Source organism: Pelobates fuscus, chromosome 9 (assembly GCF_036172605.1).
Source record: "Pelobates fuscus isolate aPelFus1 chromosome 9, aPelFus1.pri, whole genome shotgun sequence".
Taxonomy (NCBI): Eukaryota; Metazoa; Chordata; class Amphibia; order Anura; family Pelobatidae; genus Pelobates; species Pelobates fuscus.
This window is the reverse complement of record NC_086325.1, coordinates 68,575,103-68,598,801: the sequence shown is the minus strand read 5'-3', so window position 1 is coordinate 68,598,801 and position 23,699 is coordinate 68,575,103. Positions and strand designations below refer to the sequence as shown.

General features: G+C 42.4%; 1 protein-coding gene across 1 annotated transcript in view; it reads left to right on the top strand.

Annotated features, from left to right (window-relative positions):
• The first annotated feature begins 3,385 nt into the window (after nt 1-3,385).
• The window catches only part of DOCK11 (dedicator of cytokinesis 11), a 293,614-nt gene continuing 273,300 nt past the window's right edge, over nt 3,386-23,699 (top strand). Inside the window, exon 1 of the mRNA XM_063432045.1 lies at nt 3,386-3,593. Coding sequence (XP_063288115.1) covers nt 3,492-3,593 — 102 coding nt within the window. The 5' untranslated portion in view covers nt 3,386-3,491. The remainder of the gene's footprint in view (nt 3,594-23,699) is intronic.

Sequence of the window (23,699 nt, the reverse complement as noted above, 5' to 3'; positions counted from 1 at the left end):
CAGCATTCTCAATGACCTCAGCCAAGGAGGCAGGGCCAGACATGGGCACTGGCACTGCAAGGGAGAAAAGGTCAATACTACACTTTATTTTCCCAGCAGGAAATTAAAACATTAGAAATACACATTCCCTCAATCCTGGGAAGTGACAGTTCCCCTTTAAAAAGCAAAGTTCATAAAAAATGTGGAATATTTATGACTTAGGTCTTAGAAGATACTGTAGCAGGCACAATAAATGTGAAAAAAGGGAAGATACAGCACACAGCTCACACAACTCACAGCACACAACAGGCTAGCTCACACAGCATACTGTACACAGCAGCCAAGCTCACATAGTTTATATCATACAGTGCACAGCAGCCCATATCATAGCATACTGTACACAGCAGCCCAGCTCACACAGCTCATGGCATACAGTGCACAGCAGCCAAGCTCACACAGCTCAAAGCATACAGTGCACAGCAGCCCAGCTCACACAGCCCATAGCATACTGTGCACAGCAGCCCAGCTCACACAGCCCATAGCATACTGTGCACAGCAGCCCAGCTCACACAGCCCATAGCATACTGTGCACAGCAGCCCAGCTCACAGAACTCATACCATACTGTACACAGCAGCCCAGCTCACAGAACTCATACCATACAGTACACAGTAGCCCAGCTCACACAGTCCATAGCATACAGCAGCCCAGCTCACACAGCCCATAGGATACAGCAGCCCAGCTCACACAGCCCATAGGATACAGCAGCCCAGCTCACACAGCCCATAGAATACAGCAGCCCAGCTCACACAGTCCATAGCATACAGCAGCCCAGCTCACACAGCCCATAGCATACAGCAGCCCAGCTCACACAGTCCATAGCATACAGCAGCCCAGCTCACACAGCCCATAGCATACAGCAGCCCAACTCACACAGCCCATAGCATACAGCAGCCCACCTCACACAGCCCATAGAATACAGCAGCCCAGCTCACACAGTCCATCCATAGCATACAGCAGCCCAGCTCACACAGCCCATAGCATACAGCAGCCCAGCTCACACTGCCCATAGAATACAGCAGCCCAGCTCACACAGTCCATCCATAGCATACAGCAGCCCAACTCACACAGCCCATAGCATACAGCAGCCCAGCTCACACAGCCCATAGCATACAGCAGCCCAGCTCACACAGCCCATAGAATACAGCAGCCCAGCTCACACAGTCCATCCATAGCATACAGCAGCCCAACTCACACAGGCCATAGCATACAGCAGCCCAACTCACACAGCCCATAGCATACAGCAGCCCAGCTCACACAGTCCATCCATAGCATACAGCAGCCCAACTCACACAGCCCATAGCATACAGCAGCCCAACTCACACAGCCCATAGCATACAGCAGCCCACCTCACACAGCCCATAGAATACAGCAGCCCAGCTCACACAGCCCATAGAATACAGCAGCCCAGCTCACACAGTCCATCCATAGCATACAGCAGCCCAGCTCATACAGCCCATAGCATACAGCAGCCCAGCTCACACAGTCCATCCATAGCATACAGCAGCCCAGCTCACACAGCCCATAACATAGAGCAGCCCAGCTCACACAGCCCATAGCATACAGCAGCCCAGCTCACACAGTCCATCCATAGCATACAGCAGCCCAGCTCACACAGCCCATAACATACAGCAGCCCAGCTCACACAGCCCATAGCATACAGCAGCCCAGCTCACACAGTCCATCCATAGCATACAGCAGCCCAGCTCACACAGCCCATAGCATACAGCAGCCCAGCTCACACTGCCCATAGAATACAGCAGCCCAGCTCACACAGTCCATCCATAGCATACAGCAGCCCATAGCATACAGCAGCCCAGCTCACACAGCCCATAGCATACAGCAGCCCAGCTCACACAGCCCATAGAATACAGCAGCCCAGCTCACACAGTCCATCCATAGCATACAGCAGCCCAACTCACACAGGCCATAGCATACAGCAGCCCAACTCACACAGCTCATAGCATACAGCAGCCCAGCTCACACAGTCCATCCATAGCATACAGCAGCCCAACTCACACAGCCCATAGCATACAGCAGCCCAACTCACACAGCCCATAGCATACAGCAGCCCACCTCACACAGCCCATAGAATACAGCAGCCCAGCTCACACAGCCCATAGAATACAGCAGCCCAGCTCACACAGTCCATCCATAGCATACAGCAGCCCAGCTCATACAGCCCATAGAATACAGCAGCCCAGCTCACACAGCCCATAGAATACAGCAGCCCAGCTCACACAGTCCATCCATAGCATACAGCAGCCCAGCTCATACAGCCCATAGCATACAGCAGCCCAGCTCACACAGTCCATCCATAGCATACAGCAGCCCAGCTCACACAGCCCATAACATAGAGCAGCCCAGCTCACACAGCCCATAGCATACAGCAGCCCAGCTCACACAGTCCATCCATAGCATACAGCAGCCCAGCTCACACAGCCCATAACATACAGCAGCCCAGCTCACACAGCCCATAGCATACAGCAGCCCAGCTCACACAGTCCATCCATAGCATACAGCAGCCCAGCTCACACAGCCCATAGCATACAGCAGCCCAGCTCACACTGCCCATAGAATACAGCAGCCCAGCTCACACAGTCCATCCATAGCATACAGCAGCCCATAGCATACAGCAGCCCAGCTCACACAGCCCATAGCATACAGCAGCCCAGCTCACACAGCCCATAGAATACAGCAGCCCAGCTCACACAGTCCATCCATAGCATACAGCAGCCCAACTCACACAGGCCATAGCATACAGCAGCCCAACTCACACAGCCCATAGCATACAGCAGCCCAGCTCACACAGTCCATCCATAGCATACAGCAGCCCAACTCACACAGCCCATAGCATACAGCAGCCCAACTCACACAGCCCATAGCATACAGCAGCCCACCTCACACAGCCCATAGAATACAGCAGCCCAGCTCACACAGCCCATAGAATACAGCAGCCCAACTCACACAGTCCATCCATAGCATACAGCAGCCCAGCTCATACAGCCCATAGCATACAGCAGCCCAGCTCACACAGTCCATCCATAGCATACAGCAGCCCAGCTCACACAGCCCATAACATAGAGCAGCCCAGCTCACACAGCCCATAGCATACAGCAGCCCAGCTCACACAGTCCATCCATAGCATACAGCAGCCCAGCTCACACAGCCCATAACATACAGCAGCCCAGCTCACACAGCCCATAGCATACAGCAGCCCAGCTCACACAGTCCATCCATAGCATACAGCAGCCCAGCTCACACAGCCCATAGCATACAACAACCTAGTTCACACAGCCCATATCATACAGCAGGAGGAGGAGGAGCAGTATCTCTGGGAGCTGCACAGAGAGCACAGTGTCACACACAGACAGATTGCCCCCTCTCACTGCCACTGGGGAGGGGACGTGGGGACTTGTCCAGTGTAACTGACTAGCCAAGAAAAGCCAAAACAATGTCGGAGGTCAGAAAATTCACCAAAAGGCTGAGTAAGCCTGGGACTGCCGCAGAGCTGAGACAGAGCGTGTCCGAGGCTGTCAGGAGCTCCGTTATCATGGTATGTACAAACATCTCCCCTCACCTCCTCCTTTTACCAGCGTTTTATAGGGCACCCAATGTCGGGGATCTACACCCTACCATTTGTTTAAATACAGCCCTCCAGCTCATGCTGAACTTCCCCTACCATCACTAGGAGCTGGCTGTTGCTGATGGGCTTTAGAGTCCACCACTAAAGGGCATTTCCCTAGCTGATCCGTTTGATGAACATTCCCTGTTGTATTGCCCCAATTCCTCGGGGTATCAGTGAGTTGCATAGCGACCCTCCTGCCCCTGGGCTGACATGTGGCCAGAAGATGAGTGTACAGGAAGTTTGCTAACATTCTATGTCAGTTATTCAGAACTCAGGGCTGAGATCTCTTAGAATTGTCTGGTGTCAGTGGGGGAGATACAGTGTATTCTTTTTCCCCATCGAGGTCTTGTGATGATCCCACTGGGTACAGGAGCTGGACAGCATCTTGTCCTGTGATCCCTGGCGGGGTAACACTCCTTATGCACTTTACACAGCTTTGTTGTTGCTGATGGTGGTAGCCACACCCTGACTTACTGAGCTGATCTGTGAAGAGATGCTCAGCTGGCCACTTACCTGCCATCTTCCTACTTCCTCACCCATCACTGCTGTCAAGTTCCCCTCTCAGGCTGCCAGTTATTTCTATCAAGCGTTATAACTGCTGCCCCTTCCCCAAAATGTCATTGTCATCCTTCCTAGTGCCTGCACTGTTCGCCTTCAGTAAATGGCATTGATTATAGACATACTACTTTATAACGTTCTATGCAAACACATTTATTTATTATTATTATTATTATTAGAGTATTTGAAATCCAGGAGGACAGGGTATATCTTGTTACATAGTTATTGTATTTGTAGTGTGTGATAGTAACTAACTTACTTCCTGTTCATACTGATTATGGCATTAACCCCTTTTTTGCCTTTGTGCATTGCATTACAATGATGTATGGACCTTTTGTATGTTTGCAGCCTGTTTTACGATGGATCAGAAGCTTGTGAGTTACATTCCCCATGATAATCAGAGAGCCTAAGGGGGGATCTAGTTCACACATTTCATGGGGGTCATGTTAGTCCATCTTAGTGCTGTTTGGGGCATATAACCCAGGGGATCCAGTGACTATTAGATTTAGAGGTGATGGTGTTTGAAAGGAGAAGTTGAACAGATTCTTGTTTTAAGTCACATGTCATGTATTCCTATAATAACAGATCTACCCCTGCCATATTCTCCAGAATTACTGGGGTTGGGTGTGTCATAAAGCAAGAACCTGATTGAGTCTTTAATATTACCAAAAGCAATAACCAGGCACCGAACACGCAGGAATGGATCAGAATGAGCATTCGTCAAATTTATCCAGAACACATGATGCAAAGTGCATGTTATGAAAACAAAACAATACACAAAAAAAACAAAAAAAACGCTTGCACCCCAGTTGCAACCGCTAAGGGTTTACTGACCGAACCCCATTGTAATGATCTGCAAGCACATTGTTGGCTACAATAGCTATATATTCCTTTAAATCAGCTACTGTTGCCTAAATATTGTAATTCCGTTTTCAGTTCACTACTTTTTCAGTTTTGTGAATAAAACCCCCTATCATAGGCTTCTTCTTCCTAGAGGAAGTGGTGAGACACTGAGATAGCAGTAAATTAGAGAGGAGTCATCTTGCTGAACTGAGCAAATGGTGACTTCATGCCTGCTAAAAATGCTATACTCAATGTGAATGGAAGCCCTCAGTGAGTGATACTCATTCATTTCTTCACGTAAATGAAAAGACACTTTATGGGTATTCACTTAAGTGAGAAATTAAAATTTAAGGCCTAATAGCAGAATTTGGAAAATTATATAAGGCAGTTACAGTATCTCACAAAAGTGAGTACACTCCTCACATTTTTGTAAATATTTTATTATATCTTTTCATGTGACAACACCGAAGAAATGACACCCTGCTACAATGTAAAGTAGTAAGTGTACTGCCTGTTTCACTCCTAAATGACAGAGAATTGAGCAGTGAGCATGATCTATACACCAAAACTTTTTTTTTGAGCTAAAGTTGTTTTGGTGACTATAGTGTCCCTTTAACACATAATAGGTAATACATATATTCAACCATGACAGGTGCATTCTGTATTGAGGTATGTTGCCATAGATCTCAACAGATTTTAGATTGAACAAAGATTTGACTGTCTCCCTAAAGTAATTCCATAATTGCAGTGCCCTGTAGGAAAATGAGGGTTGAGCCACTATATTTTTGTATTGCGGTATGCTAAATATTGTGCTAGTACTGGATCAGAGGTTATAGGAGGTGGGAACAGCTGGGGGAGAGCATTCTACTCAGGTAGGGTGGGAGCTTCCCATAAATGCTCTTATGCACAAGGCTGAAAAGTTGAAGAGTGCGACGGGATTCCAGCGACAGCCAGTTTAGTTCTGTGGGTTTGCAATGCAGGAGCATACACTACATCCCCATAATCTATGACTGGCATTAGCATTTGTTGCACTATCTGTTTCCTTACTGTAGGGCTTAGGCAGGATTTGTTTCTGTACAGGGCATCTAGTTTTGGATAACGTTTTGAGAGATTTTTTCAATGTGAAGGCCAAAGGATAGTTTGGGGTCTAGCAACATACCTAGATATATGAAAGAACATACTGTGATCAGCGTGCTATTTAAATTTGTTATGGTACATATTTGGGGATTTTGTAATTTATATAATTTAGGTACAGTTCCAAAGATCATGGTGACAGTTTTGTCAGTGTTTAGGAAGAGTTTGTTAACCGCAATGCTCTTTTATACCTCTGCAAACTGGTCCTGGAGTGAAGATTACAGTGTCGTCTGCTGCGTACATGTGTACAGTTGAGGCTTTGCAGACGTTTGGTAGATTATTTATAAGTAATGTGAATAGTAGGAGGCTGAGTATGGAGCCTTGGGGAACACCACACGAGAGAAAGGGAGGCGCTATCAGAAATGGTCACATATTGCAATCGGTTTGATACATATGATATGTATAACTTATCTAATGTACCAAGTGACGTGGGTGTTGCATTTTAGTGTCTTTTTAAGCACCAGGATGATGTTCTCAGGAATAGTACAGAACTGACATTATACTAAACCAATAGCTTTCATTCCTGCTTCCTAGGTTGAAAGCGGTGTTGCACTTTGTAGGTTTTGGAAAACTGAAAAAAAAAAAGATATGGCAGTGCAGCTTCAATAAAACAAATATCAGGCAGTCATAGTGAATATGTCTGGAAGAATAATGCAGCGACTGACATGCAAAACCAACACTTGAAAATATATTAATTCTATCTATCCATATCTATTCGATCTATCTATCTATGCATCTATCTATCTATTCTATCTATCTGTCAGTCCATCCATGTCTGTCTGTCTGTCTGTGTCCGTCCATCTATTTCTCACATATCTTAAGTTGGACTTTGGGAAGTTCTCCTTGGATAGAGAAACTCAAGAAATAATGTTTCCCTCACTATCCTAGAGTTCCCAGCTGACATGAAATTAGCATCGACAGGCATCATGTTTCAGACTTCAAACTGCATCTCTGCTGGTACCCTTAGCTATGGGCTCCTTTTTAAACACAACTTTTTTAAACCAAAGCATGGGATATAATCCAAAAGGTCCAATCACCAGAAACCAGACAGTTTTGACCATTAGGGTGTCATCAGAATGGCAGCAGTTCTGGTCTAGAAGTCAAAGTCTCTCTGAGCGCATATGGCTACGTGCAAAAAGCTTGTGGTGAGACCAAACAGGATAAATCTCCCGACTGTGTGAATAGCCCATGGGGGGCTTCCCAAAGTCTAACCTGAGATACGCAGGACATGCACAACAGTAATTCGTTAATTCACAGATCAAGTGAGAAAAAGTTACCAATATTTATTAAATGTACTTGTAGAATATCTAAATATCGATTTTTTTTTATTATTTTTATCTGCTTCTTGTTTCTCCCTCTGTTGCTCACTTGTTGCTTAATCTGTGGATCAAGTCAACATGTAATGGCTGTCCTCTCGCCATCAATCATCTTCTTCCCATCAACCTTCTCTTTTTTGGTGCCGTGAGCAGAATTTTGAATCATGAATCAACAAACATGCTCATTCCTTTGTGTGAGTAGTTATTTTCGTGATTAGTCTATGTGGTGGTTCAGTAATAGGAATTTGTTTGTTCTCCCAATTGGCACCAAATTTGGACAAATTGCATTTTGTAGCAAAACGAATATCCAGTGAATATACTCATTAGTAGCGTGTTTGACTGTATCAGCATTAAGCTATTAGATTAGTGAACATCACAACAAACCCAGTTTACTCAGAAAACATACAATTTGAATAACAATCTGAGGTGTGGTCAGAGCCAATGGGACATGCTTAGAATTAAGTCATATGAGAACAATGTGACAAAAACTTGTTTCCAAAAATGTTGCAATCAGCAGTTTAGGCATTTCATGTGAAGGAAATTGTGCTGCATTTACCAATAAAATGTTTTGCTTCTGATTAGTGTTGTGTTTAGTTTTACCACTACCTTGGTTATAGCATGGGAATAAGTCAAATCAAGCTATTTAACAGAAAAATCACATGCACTACAAAGAAATAGTACAGATTAATGAATGATCAATTTTCTAAGTCTTCCTTAAATAGTTATACTGTGAGAGTTCGTGAGATCTTTTCATATTATATGCTATTATGTACAGGATGTATAATGGTGAGATAGGCATTATGGGAAAATAAAGCTTTGAAGATTCTGGAGACATTGTAATCAATCACAAGACCAAATGTCAAAAGGTTGAAGAATTTCATCAGAACTTCACGATGGCATTCATTTCTCTTAAGATATGTTTCGCTGTTATTTCATTTTTAAATTCCCTTAAAGGGAAACTATACACATTTGTTTTCCTGGCACTATAGCTCCCTATAATGCCCCTCTCTGTCCATTATAAACCCCTTCTGTCACTTACCTGATTCCAGCTCCTAACGACCCGGACGTCCATCTAGTAGCTTTCTTGCAGACTGCCACTAGAGGTGAAGTTAACCCTCAAAGGTAATTATTGCAGTTTGTTAAAAACTGCAATAAATACCTATGCAGGGTTAAGAGCCCGGGGACACTGCACCCAGACCACTTCAATGAGCTAAAGTGGTTTGGATGCCTATAGTGTTCCTTTAAGACAGAACCGGGATTAAAGGAAACCTAACTTTGTGTTTTAGATTGGTGGGTGTTATGTACCCAGGGAGCAACTGCTATAATTTTGCTGCCATTATGAATTTAGTCCCCTTTCCTGGTGGCGAATGTGCTGGCAGAGGAGCTGAGGAGATAGAGTTGTGTTGAGAATTTGGATGCCATTGGCAGTAGGGTAAGCAAGCGGACCAGTGATTGGATTGCATCACCAACTCCTGCAAAGGGTGCAGGTCCGCCTAAATTTCTGGCAGTTCCATTATTCAGCCAACTCACTGAGAGCAGATTCTGTAGGGAAAGCTGTTTCAGAGCTCCCTGCATGGTCCTAGTGCCCTGATATTGCTTCAGACGCATTGGAGAGTGCATCTAATGATGTGTTCTCTCTATAATTGTTGGGAACTGTTCCAAGGTTTCCCCAAAAGCTGGACACCAGGGAAATAAGGTGGGATGGTGCGACAGGACCTGAAAATCGTGAAGGTCCTGCCGAAATTGGGACAGTTGGGATGCCTGCCTCAACTTCTTTCCTGACATAGAGTTCAGAAGAGAAAGAGGAAATTAAAAGGGCATGAGCTGCAAATAGCAGCTAGTACCTAGTGGGCGTGTAACATCCAAAAATCTCAGGCAGACTGGGATAATTGTGACCTTGCCTTGAGGTTAGGAGTCACCATTCTGAGTGGTGTCATTCAAACCACACATTATGTAAAACAAACACTAATGACATCACCCAATGTCCAATTAGGAGTTTAAATACATGATTTGCTCGTTCAAATATCAGACCCATCATATAATACATTATTATACAGTATATGAATAATCTTATATTTAACCCCTTAAGGACCAAACTTCTGGAATGTGTCCTTAAGGGGTTAAATGAATTTTGCAAAAACAGCTTGATCTTGTTAATTATCACCAACTTCTTAAGAGTAAATGTTATAGGAAGACCAGGAAGTAGAAGCAACAAATGAATAACAGCTAAAATTGAAATGAGTGTTTAAAGCACTATAACTACTACATATTATTGCAAGGGTTATGGAGGTGTCACTATGGGGTTTGTATTTTGGAGAATTGATAAGGGGATTGCACATTTCAGACCAAAGTAGCTGAATTTATATTTTCCTGTTTTTTCTATTCGAGCCTAGAATTAGCAATTGCCTTCCAATATTGCACAGCTCTGGTTATATTGAAAAATGCTATCAGCGTGGTTCATTTGGAATTCTGGTTATAATTAGTTTATTGATTTTACACCAGGAGAATATGATTCCCATATACTGCCAGGCATTACTTCCAGTTCTGTCTGATGGATTTGAGAATTCAGAAATCTGCCAATTTGGCATCCCCAGTGTCTGTGACCAGGAATTGTAATGGTGCTATATTCTGTCATCAACCTCAGTGGGGTCAAAATATTATTCTGTGTTCATTCATTTATTTGGTATTACATCAGACCTTGAGAGACTGCAGGAGATTGTGCCCAGCCTGCTGCATTATCTTTCTGGAATGCAGTAAGCATATCATTTGGATTTTTTTTAGAGTTTTTTTTTTTTTTTTTTATACAGAGTTCAGCCTTTTACTAATAGAAGACATCACAAGGAGTCATACTTGCAATTACAAGTTCTCTCTGCAGTGCATTATATCGCACAGTGTGATAGCATTCTGGCCACAAGCGCAGCTCCGTAGATTTAGATAGTCAGGGTTAATGATTATCCAGTGGATTTAGTTGCACAGTGCCAGATTGCCTTTGTTTGTTGAATGCTTATGAGTTATGAAATCTGTGGAGCTGGGCTTGAAAGTACTGCCTGTGATCATTGAAGAGTTTACACATTGAAACCACCATTTTTAATTAAAGGGACTCTCTAAGCCGCAAAAAAAATGTATCTTGTGAAAAAGTTTTTTTGCCTTGATCCTGTCCCTTATGCGTTGAAATGTAGAACATTTCCATTTCATACAAGCAGCCCACAGCATGGTTGGACAAATGTGCTTGGAATCTAGGAGCCAGTTAAAAAAAGTTAGGAGCCAGATTTTTTTAAAAACCAACAGTTTCATTTTAAACAATGAAAATATAATTCCTAAAGAAACACTATAGTCACCAGACCACTACAGCTTAATGTAGTTTTTTCTGGTAAAACTACTTCTGTCCCTGCAGGCTTTTCAATGTGAACACTGCCTTTTTTTTAGAGAAATGGCAGTGTTTACATTGCTGCCTAGTAAAACGTCTAGTGGCCACTCAGACTAGAGCCGGTTCCTAGTCCAGTGCTGCACAGTGGGGATATGTCGAGTCATGTACTACAGCCTCTATCACCTTCACATACTACAGCCTCTATCCTTCACACATACCCTGCAGCCTCTATCCTCCACACATACCCTGCAGCCTCTATCCTGCACACATACCCTGCAGCCTCTATCCTCCACACGTACCCTGCAGCCTCTATCCTCCACACATACCCTACAGCCTCTATCCTCCACACATACCCTACAGCCTCTATCCTCCACACATACCCTGCAGCCTCTATCCTCCACACATACCCTGCAGCCTCTATCCTCCACACATACCCTGCAGCCTCTATCCTCCACACATACCCTGCAGCCTCTATCCTCCACACATACCCTGCAGCCCCTATTCCCCCACACTAAACCACTAATAGGCCTCTCCAAATACACTACATTGTAAACAGACCCATCTACAGAAACACAACCCCACAAGAAGTCTCCCTCCAAATGCAACTGCTTAAGCAACCTCCTCACATGCAAACCTACATATGGAACCCCACAAGCAGAATCCTTACATTCAGCTACCCCCCACATAAAATCTATGGCCTCCTGCCATATAGGCATAGCCAATGCTACGGGTAGCCTATCCACCCCCCAAACATGCAACCTCACTAACAGCCTCCCTATACACACATACAGTATCCTCCCTTTAGCCCTTTCCCTCTTTTGTCCTCTGATCTTTCACTTATGGCAGACACCAGAGACAAGTTGCCAGCAAAAACAAAACAAAGATGTAATTACATTTGCTTGCACTGTGCCAAACACTGGGTAATTTCAATATGCCAGAGTTCTACAGCAAGGCTTGATGTACTCATACCACGAGCATAATCTGGCAGCCTCTATTCAGTTAGCAGTACGATTATTCTGCAAACAGCAATGGTAGAGCTGAGTCTGCTGCCGAACTGTACAAGAACTCAACAAATCTAATAAGTTTATAGAATGGTGACCAGATGTACTCTTTAACTGAGGATTCCTATGAAAAATATGACGCAGGACTGCATTAAAACATTGCTGTCTAGATGATGCATTTTATGAATTTCTAAACGTTACTTTAAACTGAAAATCCTGTCACTGACTGCAAATCCGTTTCCACCAATGAAGCATTGAATGATTGGCACACTTGTTTTGCAATGTTTACAAGGAATACTATTGCGTTAGGAATACAAACCTAAAATGCCCTAGTACAGGGATAGGCAACCTTGGGCACTCCAGATGTTGTGGACTACATCCCCCATAAATCTCTTACACCCACAATGCTGGCAAAGCATACTGGGAGGTGAAGTCCAAAACATCTGGAGTGCCAAAGGTTGCCTATGCCTGCGCCTAGTACCTAATTAGATTTAGGCTCTCCCTCCCCATGCGCATTGCAAATTCCTCAAATTTTGACTTACCGTTTTCCAGCGCTGAGTCTCCCTCTGTGCCGCTGCCCACTTGGCCTCCCATAGAGTAGCGCTGTGGGTGAGATGCATATTCACCGTAAGCGCTGCATGCGAATCCCTTCAAATGCTTCTCATAGAAAAAGCATTACATTCAATGTTGATGGACTGCATTTGGTGACATGACCATGTTCCATTCAGTTGTTACATAGGACGTGCCTCTAGTGGATGTAACGAAGACAGCTACTAGAGGTGTGTTTAGCTCTGCAATGTAAACAGTACATTTTCTACAAAACTACAATATTTTATATGGCAAGGTACAATAATACAGGCAAAGATGAAATGACCTGGAAGCATTAAGTGGTCCTTTAAGGAAGCACTATTTACCTGACGTGAAAGGGTTGCAAATAATATGCCTTTCATGACATATGACTAGACTGTTAAGATACATGTGTATAAATATTGGTCTTGTGTGTTTGCATGTGATTACGGACTGCCCCTGGTCACATCATTATAATGAACGACAAATGTGTTTGTCAGTGATCAATGCAATGACCCACAAAGAGCATTGCATTGCAATGGCACCGGATCTATGTTTTCATGCACTAAATATTATGCTTAGATGCCATTAAGATACAATTAGAGACATTGTGATACAATTCTATAATGTTATTAAACTATTAGAAACATTATGCTGAAATACAAACCAGCCTGCTCAAGTCATTCCTGTTATGAAGTAGACATTAAAGTGAAACTCTCACAGACTGTCACGGTCTTTGCATTTTTTTTACAAAGATCACCCAGAATAACCTGTCCACTTACATAGTGAGGCCTGAAGGCAGAGTGAAAGGGAGATAAATGTACCTGCAACTCTCTCTCTTCTGATATAATCTCATGCGCATCCGCCCCTTGAAACATTTTGTCAAAAATCAGCACAAACTTAATATAGAGTACCTATATTAAATATTCTCCTTGTGTTGGCATTTCAATAATTACAGGTTTTTATTAAAGGGACACTGTAGGCACCCAGACCCCTTCAGCTCATTGAAGTGGTCTGGGTGCAATGTCTCATGTTCCTTAACCCTACAGTGGTAATTATTGCATAATTACCTCTGAGGTTTAACAACTCCTCTAGTGGCTGTCTACCAAACAGCCACTAGAGGGACTTCCGGAATCCAAATGGACCTTTGGTCTGTTAACTGATGCTGTACGTCCTCATGCTCTGCATGAAGACCTCCAGCATCAGATTTTTCCTTATAGGAAAGCATTGAATGATGCTCTAGTTTGGAAAAATCCTAATGCGAGCGCGGCCATTGCCGAGCATGCGCATAAGGTCACCCCGGCTGGCTGATGTCGGCAGGGGAGGAGCATGGGTGGAACCTGGTCCAGCACAGAGGGACATCGGTGCTGGATTCAGGTAAGTGACTGAAGGGGTTTTTACCCCTTCAGCCGCGCTTTAAACTATACTCGTATGAACAACTAAAACGTTAAAATGACAGTGCCACTCTAAGGTTTTTCATTTACTACCAATAATCTTTGATGATTTATTTTATTTATAAAATGTATGAATTCATAAAATACCTATGATGTAAAATAATAAAAAAAAACATAAAACACTTGAATATGTCATGCACAAAATGTATAGATAACAAATGCAGCTTTGTGTTTTTTTTTTTTTATTATCCAGGGGCTTAGTGCAGTTGTTCCCTTACTATATTTTGAACGGGCACTGTGTTCCCACATTTCTTACTGACAGGACAGGAGAACTACATATAGAACAGGTGCATGCATACAAAGTACTGTGCATTTAAAATTGAAAAAAAGGCTTTGTCTCCTTTTTACTATTCTGATTTTAAATGCTAAGTTATCTGTGTTTTTCACTGCACACAAGGCAGCCATCATATTGACATACTGACATGCTACTGGGGGCCCATTAACAGGCTGCCCAATCCCCAGATTAGCAAGGAATAATTACAATGTCATATAGTGAACGTCCTAGAGTGCTCATTTAGGCACTTTAACAGCAAACTTAGATGTGATGGTGGATTGGTCATGTGAGTTACATAAAGGGACACTCCACTGCTCAAATACAACATAAATAAACATCAGAGTTTAATAGATATACGCCAAATGAAAACTTGAACGCATTTAATTGTCATTTTTCGTTGGACTTACATCTACAAACAGCTTGCAAAACCTGCAGATTTCTTGATGCAGTCTTTGCAAGCCCTCCCCTTTTAACCCTGACCACACTTTATGTGGCTGTCCAATCACAGATTTCCCAATTAAACTCAATGTCTCCTTTTTACTTGTTTACAAGCGGTTCTCTAAACAATTGCTGCCTCTTGAGTTTAGTGAAAATAAGCTAATTAAACCAGGAAGTAACACTACCTGTTGTCTGCTTGGAAGCCAGGAGGATGTAACCAGGTTAATGTATAAAAGTGCCAATTTCTATTGAAATCTAGACTTTTTCCAGAATGAAAAAAGTGAAAACACTCTTCACACATAAAGCTTTTCAGTAATCTAAAGTGCTTCAGCGGTCTGAAGTGTCCCTTTAAAAAGGGTCAGCCACTTCCTGAGAAGTGACAATCCCTTATTCCTTCACCATAATGAACCCTATTTTAGAATTCAGTGGGGTGAAGAAAAGGGGTAAATAAAAAACGGGCAGATTAATGAACTCATGATGCCTCCGGTTTGCTCAGGCATCTAATGGAGGAATTCCATGTGAGAATATGCGCTAGGCATTTTCTCCAGCAGTACCATATGTGCGCATGTACCATGTACACAGCACTGCAAGCATTATACCATTTGCATACTTTGAGAGGTGTTGCTCAACAAAGACTGCAAATTAAATGTAAAATATTCTGTTACGAGTTAAAACAAAAATTTAGCCCAACTAAATGCTAGAATGACAGTCCCTCTCTCAAGGATAATATGAGTTATTCTGTTAGGCCACGATCCCCTGAAATGATACTGCACTGGGCCTTTCTTGTACCTCTTCCAAGGTAGACATCCACATTGGACACTAAAAGAGGCATATGGGTGCTGTGCAGTTTGGCTACAGAGTTGATGCAACTGTTACAGGATTAGAACTAGCAAGGTTCTAATCACTAAAGCCTGAATGCTTCCACACAGAATGGGGTAAAACCATTCATATTTGTATTGGGTCTTTGGACTGAAAATCCAGACATTGTTTACAATATTTAACAATGTCGAGATTTTGCAAATGTGGCTCCAAACAAGTTAGAATTGTATCCGGATTTCAGTCTGTCCAAAGGCTGCATGCAAATAGTACAAAATAATCCTTGGTAGTGCGATTGTTAAGTGTGTGGTGGCAGGCCAGTACCACAATAAAAAGTGAAAAATATAGTATGATAAAATCCAATGTGGGTCCACACGATCCCAGTCTAACTATAGGGAACTTATTTTTTTCTGTTATGCCCCTACTAACCATGATGTGGGTAGGGACATATCTGCTCAATGCAGCCAGCGTCACTTAGTTTGCAACAGTAAAAACTTTTCAGGGAAACAATAAGCATAGAATTTGCAGTCATTACTTACTGACGACAATTTAGACATAAAGGATTCATATTTTCTACAGTGTCAAATGAATAGATGACAAAATATGTAAAAGAGACACATGAAAACAAAAACGCCGCACACCCTACTTTCTGGAGGGACTTTTTTTGCCCATGATGGTGTGTGTATCGAGGCTCTAAATATTGTTCAGTCAGTTCATCATTAGTGTATCATTCCAGATGAGCATCGTGCACATCAATACATGAGGCCGACAGCATGTTTACACTCTGTTTCCAGCGAAGTGAGAGTGTAATTGTTTAATACCAAACATGGCTCTGGCACCTTGGCAACCACGGGGGAGAGATGGCCTGAGAATTACTGTTTTAGATTACGGTATTTTGATGAAACAAACAGTCTTTCAGTAAAGCAGTGCAATAGCAGTACTGACCTCAGTAGAAGAACTTTCAGATTTTTACGGTTTGTCCTGTTACAAAAAAAGAGGACTATACGCTGATTTGTAGTGAAATGAAAACCAAATTGCTAAATTTAGGCTAAAAAAACAAACTGAAAAACTGGAAAAATTCTCACAGTCAAGGCTTTTTTATTTCAGCCAAAATGTAACAATTTGTTACTCAGTTCAGTAACGTTTTCCGATTAGTAAATAAACCTCTACGTTTCAAATGTCTTGATAGCTTTTTGCTTATGCCAGTCAATCTTATGTATCATGTGTTTCTGTAATAATTATCTCACGTACTATGCTTAAGGGGGTGACATAAAAGTAATTGCTCTATAACTTGCATATACAGTATCTCACAAAAGTGGGTACACCCCTCACATTTTTGGAAATATTTTATTATATCTTTTCATGTGACAACACTGAAGAAATGACACTTTGCCACAATGAAAAGTAGTATACAGCCTGTATAACAGTGTAAATGTGCTGTCCCCTCAAAATAACTCAACACACAGCCATTAATGTCTAAACCGTTGGCAACAAAAGTGAGTACACCCCTAAGTGGAAATGTCCAAATTGGGCCCAATTAGCCATTTTCCCTCCCCGGTGTCATGTGTCTCGTTAGTGTTACAAGGTCTCAGGTGTGAATGGGGAGCAGGTTTGTTAAATTTGGTGTTATCGCTCTCACACTCTCTCATACTGGTCACTGGAAGTTCAACATGGCACCTCATGGCAAAGAACTCTCTGAGGATCTGAAAAAAATAAACTCTTTTTGCTCTACATAAAGATGTTTCACTAGACAGGTTCCACACAGAACAGGCCTCGCCATGGTCGACCCAAGAAGTTGAGTGCACATGCTCAGTGCATATGCAGAGGTTGTCTTTGGACAATAGGCATATGAGTGCAGCTAGCATGCTGCAGAGGTTGAAGGGGTGGGGAGGTCAGCCTCTCAGTGCTCAGACCATACACCGCACACTGCATCAAATTGGTCTGCATGGCTGTCATCCCAGAAGGAAGCCTTTTCTAAAGATGATGCACAAGAAAGCCTGCAAACAGTTTGCTGAAGACAATCAGATGAGACCAAGATAAACTTATTTGGTTCAGATGGTGTCAAGCGTGTGTCGCAGCAACCAGGTGAGGAGTACAAAGACAAGTGTGTCATGGTGGTGGGAGTGTCATGGTCTGGGCCTGCATGAGTGCTGTCGGCACTGGGGAGCGACAGTTAATTGAGGGAACCATGAATGCCAACATGTACTGTGACATACTGAAGCAGAGCATGATCCCCTCTCTCCGGAGACTGGGCCGCAAGGCAGTATTCAAACATGATAACGACCCCAAACACGCCTCCAAGATGACCACTGCCTTGATAAAGAAGCTGAAGGTAAAGGTGATGGACTGGCCAAGCATGTCTCCAGACCTAAACTATATTGAGCATCTGTGGGGCATCCTCAAACAGAAGGTGGGGGAGCGCAAGGTCTTTAACATCCACCAGCTCTGTAATCGTCATGGAGGAGTGGAAGAGGACTCCAGTGGCAACCTTAGAAGCTCTGGTGAACTCCATGCCCATGAGGGTTAAGGCAGGGCTGGAAAATAATGGTGGCCACACAAAATATTGACACTTGGGGCCCAATTTGGACATTTCCACTTAGTCGTGTACTCACATTTGTTGCCAACGGTTGTGACAATAATGGCTGTGTGTTGAGTTATTTCATGTCACCACATGAAAATATATAATTAAATCTTTTGTGAGATACTGTATATGGCTTAGGAATCCTAAAAAAAAAAAAAAAAAACATACTGTAGAACTAATAGGGTCATTCGGTCATTGTTGTGAATTCTAGCTGGAATTCTAGCTGGGCTATTCACTAAAGAAAATGACCAAATTCTGAATGCATTAGCAATTCTCTGTCGTGTCTTTTTTAAAGCCAAATCCATAATAATTGATGCAACTAATGAAAATGAAAAAAACAACCCTGTTTTGCAAAAAAATAAATTCTTTCCAATAATGAGAGGCAATAAAATGTTTCTATCTTCACCCCACGAGGTCTCGCCACAGAATGAGTGCTCATAGTGGGGGAAAACTCTTATATAAGGTTTCCCACACTATGTCAGCTATTGCATCACATGGGAAGATTCTCCATGCTATACAATATGTGCTCTGATTGGTTGGCTAGTAAGCACTCTGATAGCCAAGTCTCGAGAGAAGTGAAGTAATGTGAGGATGGGCAAAAATTGATTAATTTTATAGCGTATTTGGATTTTTTGGTAATAAAAAAAGATTTTTGGATTTTTTTTTTTATTTGTTGTGTCAGTTATTTTGGATTTTATATTCAATAAGATGAAGTTGTTAAAGTGCTTAGAGTATGTCTTTAAGTTGAGCAGAACATGCTGCTTTGAAATCTGATGTCATGCATATTGCTGGTACACTGTTTAAGATTACTATACTCAGTATTTCTCTCTGAGAATGTTTTACATATAATTTGTGGTTAAGGAGTGCCCTTAAGTGGATGCTTAATTACACATGCAATCACAGAGGATAGCCATAACATTAGAAGCATTTATATACTTTTTATTTTATTTATGTATTTATTTGTAATGTTTTTTTCTCTTTATCTTGTACAACCAAAAGTGATACTTCTAGCTAAACACCGAAGACATGCAGGCAGATTGCATTAAAGTAATTTTCGCATTTCTTCGATACTCAATACTCAGGCTTAGAATTTCTGTTGTGAGAGTTTATAGTGGGGCCATTTAAGCTTGATGGTTGTATGTTTTTTCTTTTTGATTTTATTGTTAACATTGTAAATAGAATCATGCATTTGAATGCACACACTGGGATTTTATTGTTTTGTTATTCATCAATATGTGATAATTCCACTTTAAGACGTAATGACTAATTGAAAATACTATTATTATACAGTGTGCAGGGTAATCAGCTAAATTAATACTAGCAAATTCTATTATCTGTGAGCTTAAAGGGTTACTCCAAGCACCATTAACACTTTCGCGTTTTGAAGTGGTCATAGTGCCTGGAGTCTGTATGTGCATTATTTCACTATGAAAACCTGAATAAATGGTGTTTAACCCTATCACTGGTGCATCATTAACTAAATGAAACAAGAGTTCCAGCTGGCTAATGTCAATTCTGTGCATAATTGTATACAGAGTTGCATTCACTGGCTGAGAGCAGTCATTTGACCACCTTGGCTAATGAGTGGCTAGGAGGATGGCTTGGAGCTCTGCAGAAACCAAATGCAAGTCACAGGACATAGAGGACTCTCAATGCATGATGGTAACCAGGTAACAGGGAAAACCATTGCAAATAGGTTTGCCCGATTACTAGGAAATGGAGCGAGGGTATTCCTGGCATTATCACTATAGTGAACTGCAGTGGTTATGGTGCTTGGATTAACCTTTTAAAGCTAAATAGCCAGTCTCCCCCTTAATCATTAATGGCCTCTTTCAAGTTTAAATGAAGAAAAAAAGACAATTCAAAACCCTGGAGCAGAAATAGACGTTTGCTTACTAAATATATAAATTGTAGAAACAATCTCTGAGTTGAGAACAGCTGGATAATAACAAACAAAAAAATGAATCTCTTATAATGCTAAACTGTCATACATACCAGAAACATAATATCAATGTTAAGTTAATTCTGTGCATATTGGTTGTCTGATATCAGTACACACATCATGCTGGTGACAGGCATCCAATGACATCTATATCTTCCCGTCTGCCTGTCCTAAATGAAGGGGTAGTAAAATTAGTACAGGAGCATCAGGTTGTAGGTATTGGCACTGGCACTGTGATAAGATTTAGCTTAATTTTATTTATATTTTAATTGGGGAAGAGGGTGGGGTGCAGCACAGCAAGGGTTACTTTAACCCATTAACAATGTTTTATGAAAACACAGTTTTTCTGTTTGTTTTTTGAGTAGCCCTTTAAAAATCTTAAAGGAACACTCTAGGCTTCATAACCACTTTACCTTCAACTCACTTAGGTAGTTATGGTGCCTGGCATCACCATAACATTTGTTATTGTTAAACAAACACTGTACTGGTGACAGGGGACTTCAGGTCCCATAACCACTTCAATTAAATAAAATAGTTATAGTGTTCCTTTAACCAATTCAATACCAAGCCTTTTGGAGAGAGAAAACACTAGTATTTTAGGTGTCCTGGAAAATAACACCTGTGACAAACTGCCATTTGCCACTGGGCATTGGAGAGGACTTATTGCTAGACTCCTGCCCTGCGACTATGGCCCTGCAGTTCAAACCTGTTATTTTCCCTGCCGACAGGTTTATTTGTCCTTTTCTGTGGACTGTTAAAGCCATGCTACCCCAGATAGCTATGCCATGGAGCCCAGCCGTATACTGAAAGACTGTATGAAAGACTTTGGCTCCATGGCGATTGAACAGTATGTATTTTTATGTCTGTTATTGTCCTTTGTCTGCCATGTGGCTAATGGAGTTTTGCCTCTGTCCTTGGAGATAATTGGATTACTTCTCAAATATCTCCAGGATAGAAGACTCTGAAACTGGTTTGGGCCGGAAAGCCATGCTGGCAGTGGGTTTTAAAAATACTTTTGCTAACTTTTGAACCCCTGGTCTGATTCGTGCCATTTTTTTATATATTGTTCCCCTCAATGGATTGATTATGAAAATGTATGTGTTATGTTTGTGACATGTATATTTTAGAAGTTATAGAAATGTATAAGTTTTAGCTTGGAGATAATTGAGTAGATACAGTAGGAAACTCAATTATCTCCCAAGCAGAGGGGAGGGAATATGTGGGATGTAACCGATATGTGATTGGTTAATACCTAATGGCCTGTGGGCGCCTCCCTTGCAGGGGAGCACTGCATAAAAGCAGAGTCCCTGTCATTAAACCAGAGTTCTTCTTGACCCCCAATACGTAGCCTTGTCTCGTTATTGGAGGGAACTGCTATATCACACTGGGGATTGCTATGCTCTGCATACTCCCTTGAGCTTTAATCACTTATTTCTTGTTCCTGATACCCTCTCCTGAAGAAGAGGTCTTTCCCACACGGTCCTGAATGCTGGAGGTTCATTCCGGGTGGTAGGAAGACGGGGCGGCTCCAGTTAAGCTACGGCGGTTGTGGAGTCTGCGGTGGTTGTGGTGTCGTCTGCAGTGCTGGGAGTCCTCAGGAAGCGCTAGGAGCATCCGTCAACAGAAGGTGATCCGTTACAATACTTAAGTATATTTTTATTTCAGTGTGCATAAAAAGCATAGAAAGAACATTATTTCTTGGAAACAAAAGTGAGAATTGTGGATGAACAGGACAATTTAAGTAATCATTTACCAAATAACGAAGTTACAGATATTAAAACAGTGTGACAAATAAATAACATTTCTAAATTTGTAACACTTCTCCAACATACTCTACAATCCTCTCATACACAATATATATTATCCTATATGTACTCATATGTATGTGTGTGCCTTAACACTTGAGTGTTACCAAATGTAATGTATATGTATGCATATTATATTTATTGTCACTTTGCGATGGCATTGCCCATACCTTATCACCTTCACATTACAGCTGTGGACCCACAAACACTAATACACACACACACACACCGATTCATTCATACATATACACACTCTAAGACACATATGCACACACAAACACACTGATGCATAGAGATACACATATTGACAGATGCAGATACAGACAGTTACAATGTGTGTCTGACAGGGCGTATCTGGCTGAGTATATTTTTGACTGAATGTGCCTGGCATTGTGTACTTGTGTATGTGCCTGAGAGTGTATGCCTGACAGTGAGTATTATTGTGTGTGGATATCTCAGAAGCAGGACTTGAGAACACTAGGTGGTGGGCCAATTGGTCTCCAACTCTTCATATCCAAGCCAGCGTTCTGGTTGCTGCATTGGCAGTATGGAGATTCTGTCTTAGCATTTCTAATGATGCCATTCCTCTTCATTCCCTTAGTAAGTGTACTCGAGAAAACTAGGTGGTAGCTCCTTCACCCTATCAGCTAAGGCAAGATTGGACTTCAGAATCACAGGCAGTGGGCTAACTTGTCTCCTGCTCCCAATTTCCAAGCAAGATTCTCGGCTGATATGAGGGCAGTGCAGATAAGTCTAAGACTTCATATTTGCTGGCTTCTTTACTCCACTAGGCAGTGGGACAACTAGTCTCCAGCTCTCCATGTTTCTTCCAGATTCCCAACTGCAGCAGCTGATGTAAGAAGATCAGTATTGGTGAGCTTCTTGCACATTGTTCGTTATAACGAGGTCCAGACAATTGTGACATGAAAGTGTAATTTAACAGGTTTTAAACCTTTATTCCCCTGTGTTACGGTTACCTCCCACCTAGTTGAAGGCTGGACCGCTTGGATGTCCTGGTTCCCAAGTGTTGAGAGAGAGAAGCGCTGTTCCGTTCAGCATATCATAAGAATCCCACGAATATATAACAATCCCATTAGCTCTAGTATATCTAGGATACCCTGGTTCCCACAAAACGAGTCGAGGCTGCGATTTGAGGGTCAAACACGAACTGCTTTAATGGCACATGGACATCGCTATTTATGCAAAACCCCAGGTCCAGGGACAGCCCCCTTCTGGACCTGATGGGATACAGGGACAATACAAACAGTTGACCAATGACAGTACACTGCATCGTTTTAAATAGTCACCACCCAGCTTGGAGATAATGATTCCAACGGCTATGGCAATTCAATTATCTCCAAGTGCCCAGAATCCCACGTGTTATTCGAACATGTAAAAACAGCATAAAATACATATTTATAACATTTTAGTAGGCACCTTTTACATTCTACCATTCATTAGATAGCTCAGGTCTGAGCGCATCATATAGACGAATAGCGCTCAGACCTCACGAACGGTATAGCCAGTCTCTTGCATACAAGTCCTTTCGTGTTGCTTTGTCCTGAACACGAGATGGCGGCCATGTTTTCTATCGGTGAATAGGCGAGCGGGACCTGGCTCCAAAACCCTTGGAGCGAGAAACGGGTAGCCGGCTGTACGAATACCGCTCAGTGGATGGTTGTCCCAGCTCTTCGTGGACCGAACGTAGACCGCCCTGAAGGGGGCAATTAGCCTGTGGTTAACCGCAGCCTCAACGTTCTGATTGAGGACACATGCCCTAGTGTAGGTGGTCTTTGTTCGGGAGTTTGAGTACGGTGAAATAGTATACGAACGAGGCCACCCTGAGGCAGTCAATTAAGTTTGTGGTTAACCGCAAACCGCAGCTTCCCGGTGGTCGTCCGTTCGGTTGTTTCAAAGGTGAAAAAGGTTAAGTATGCA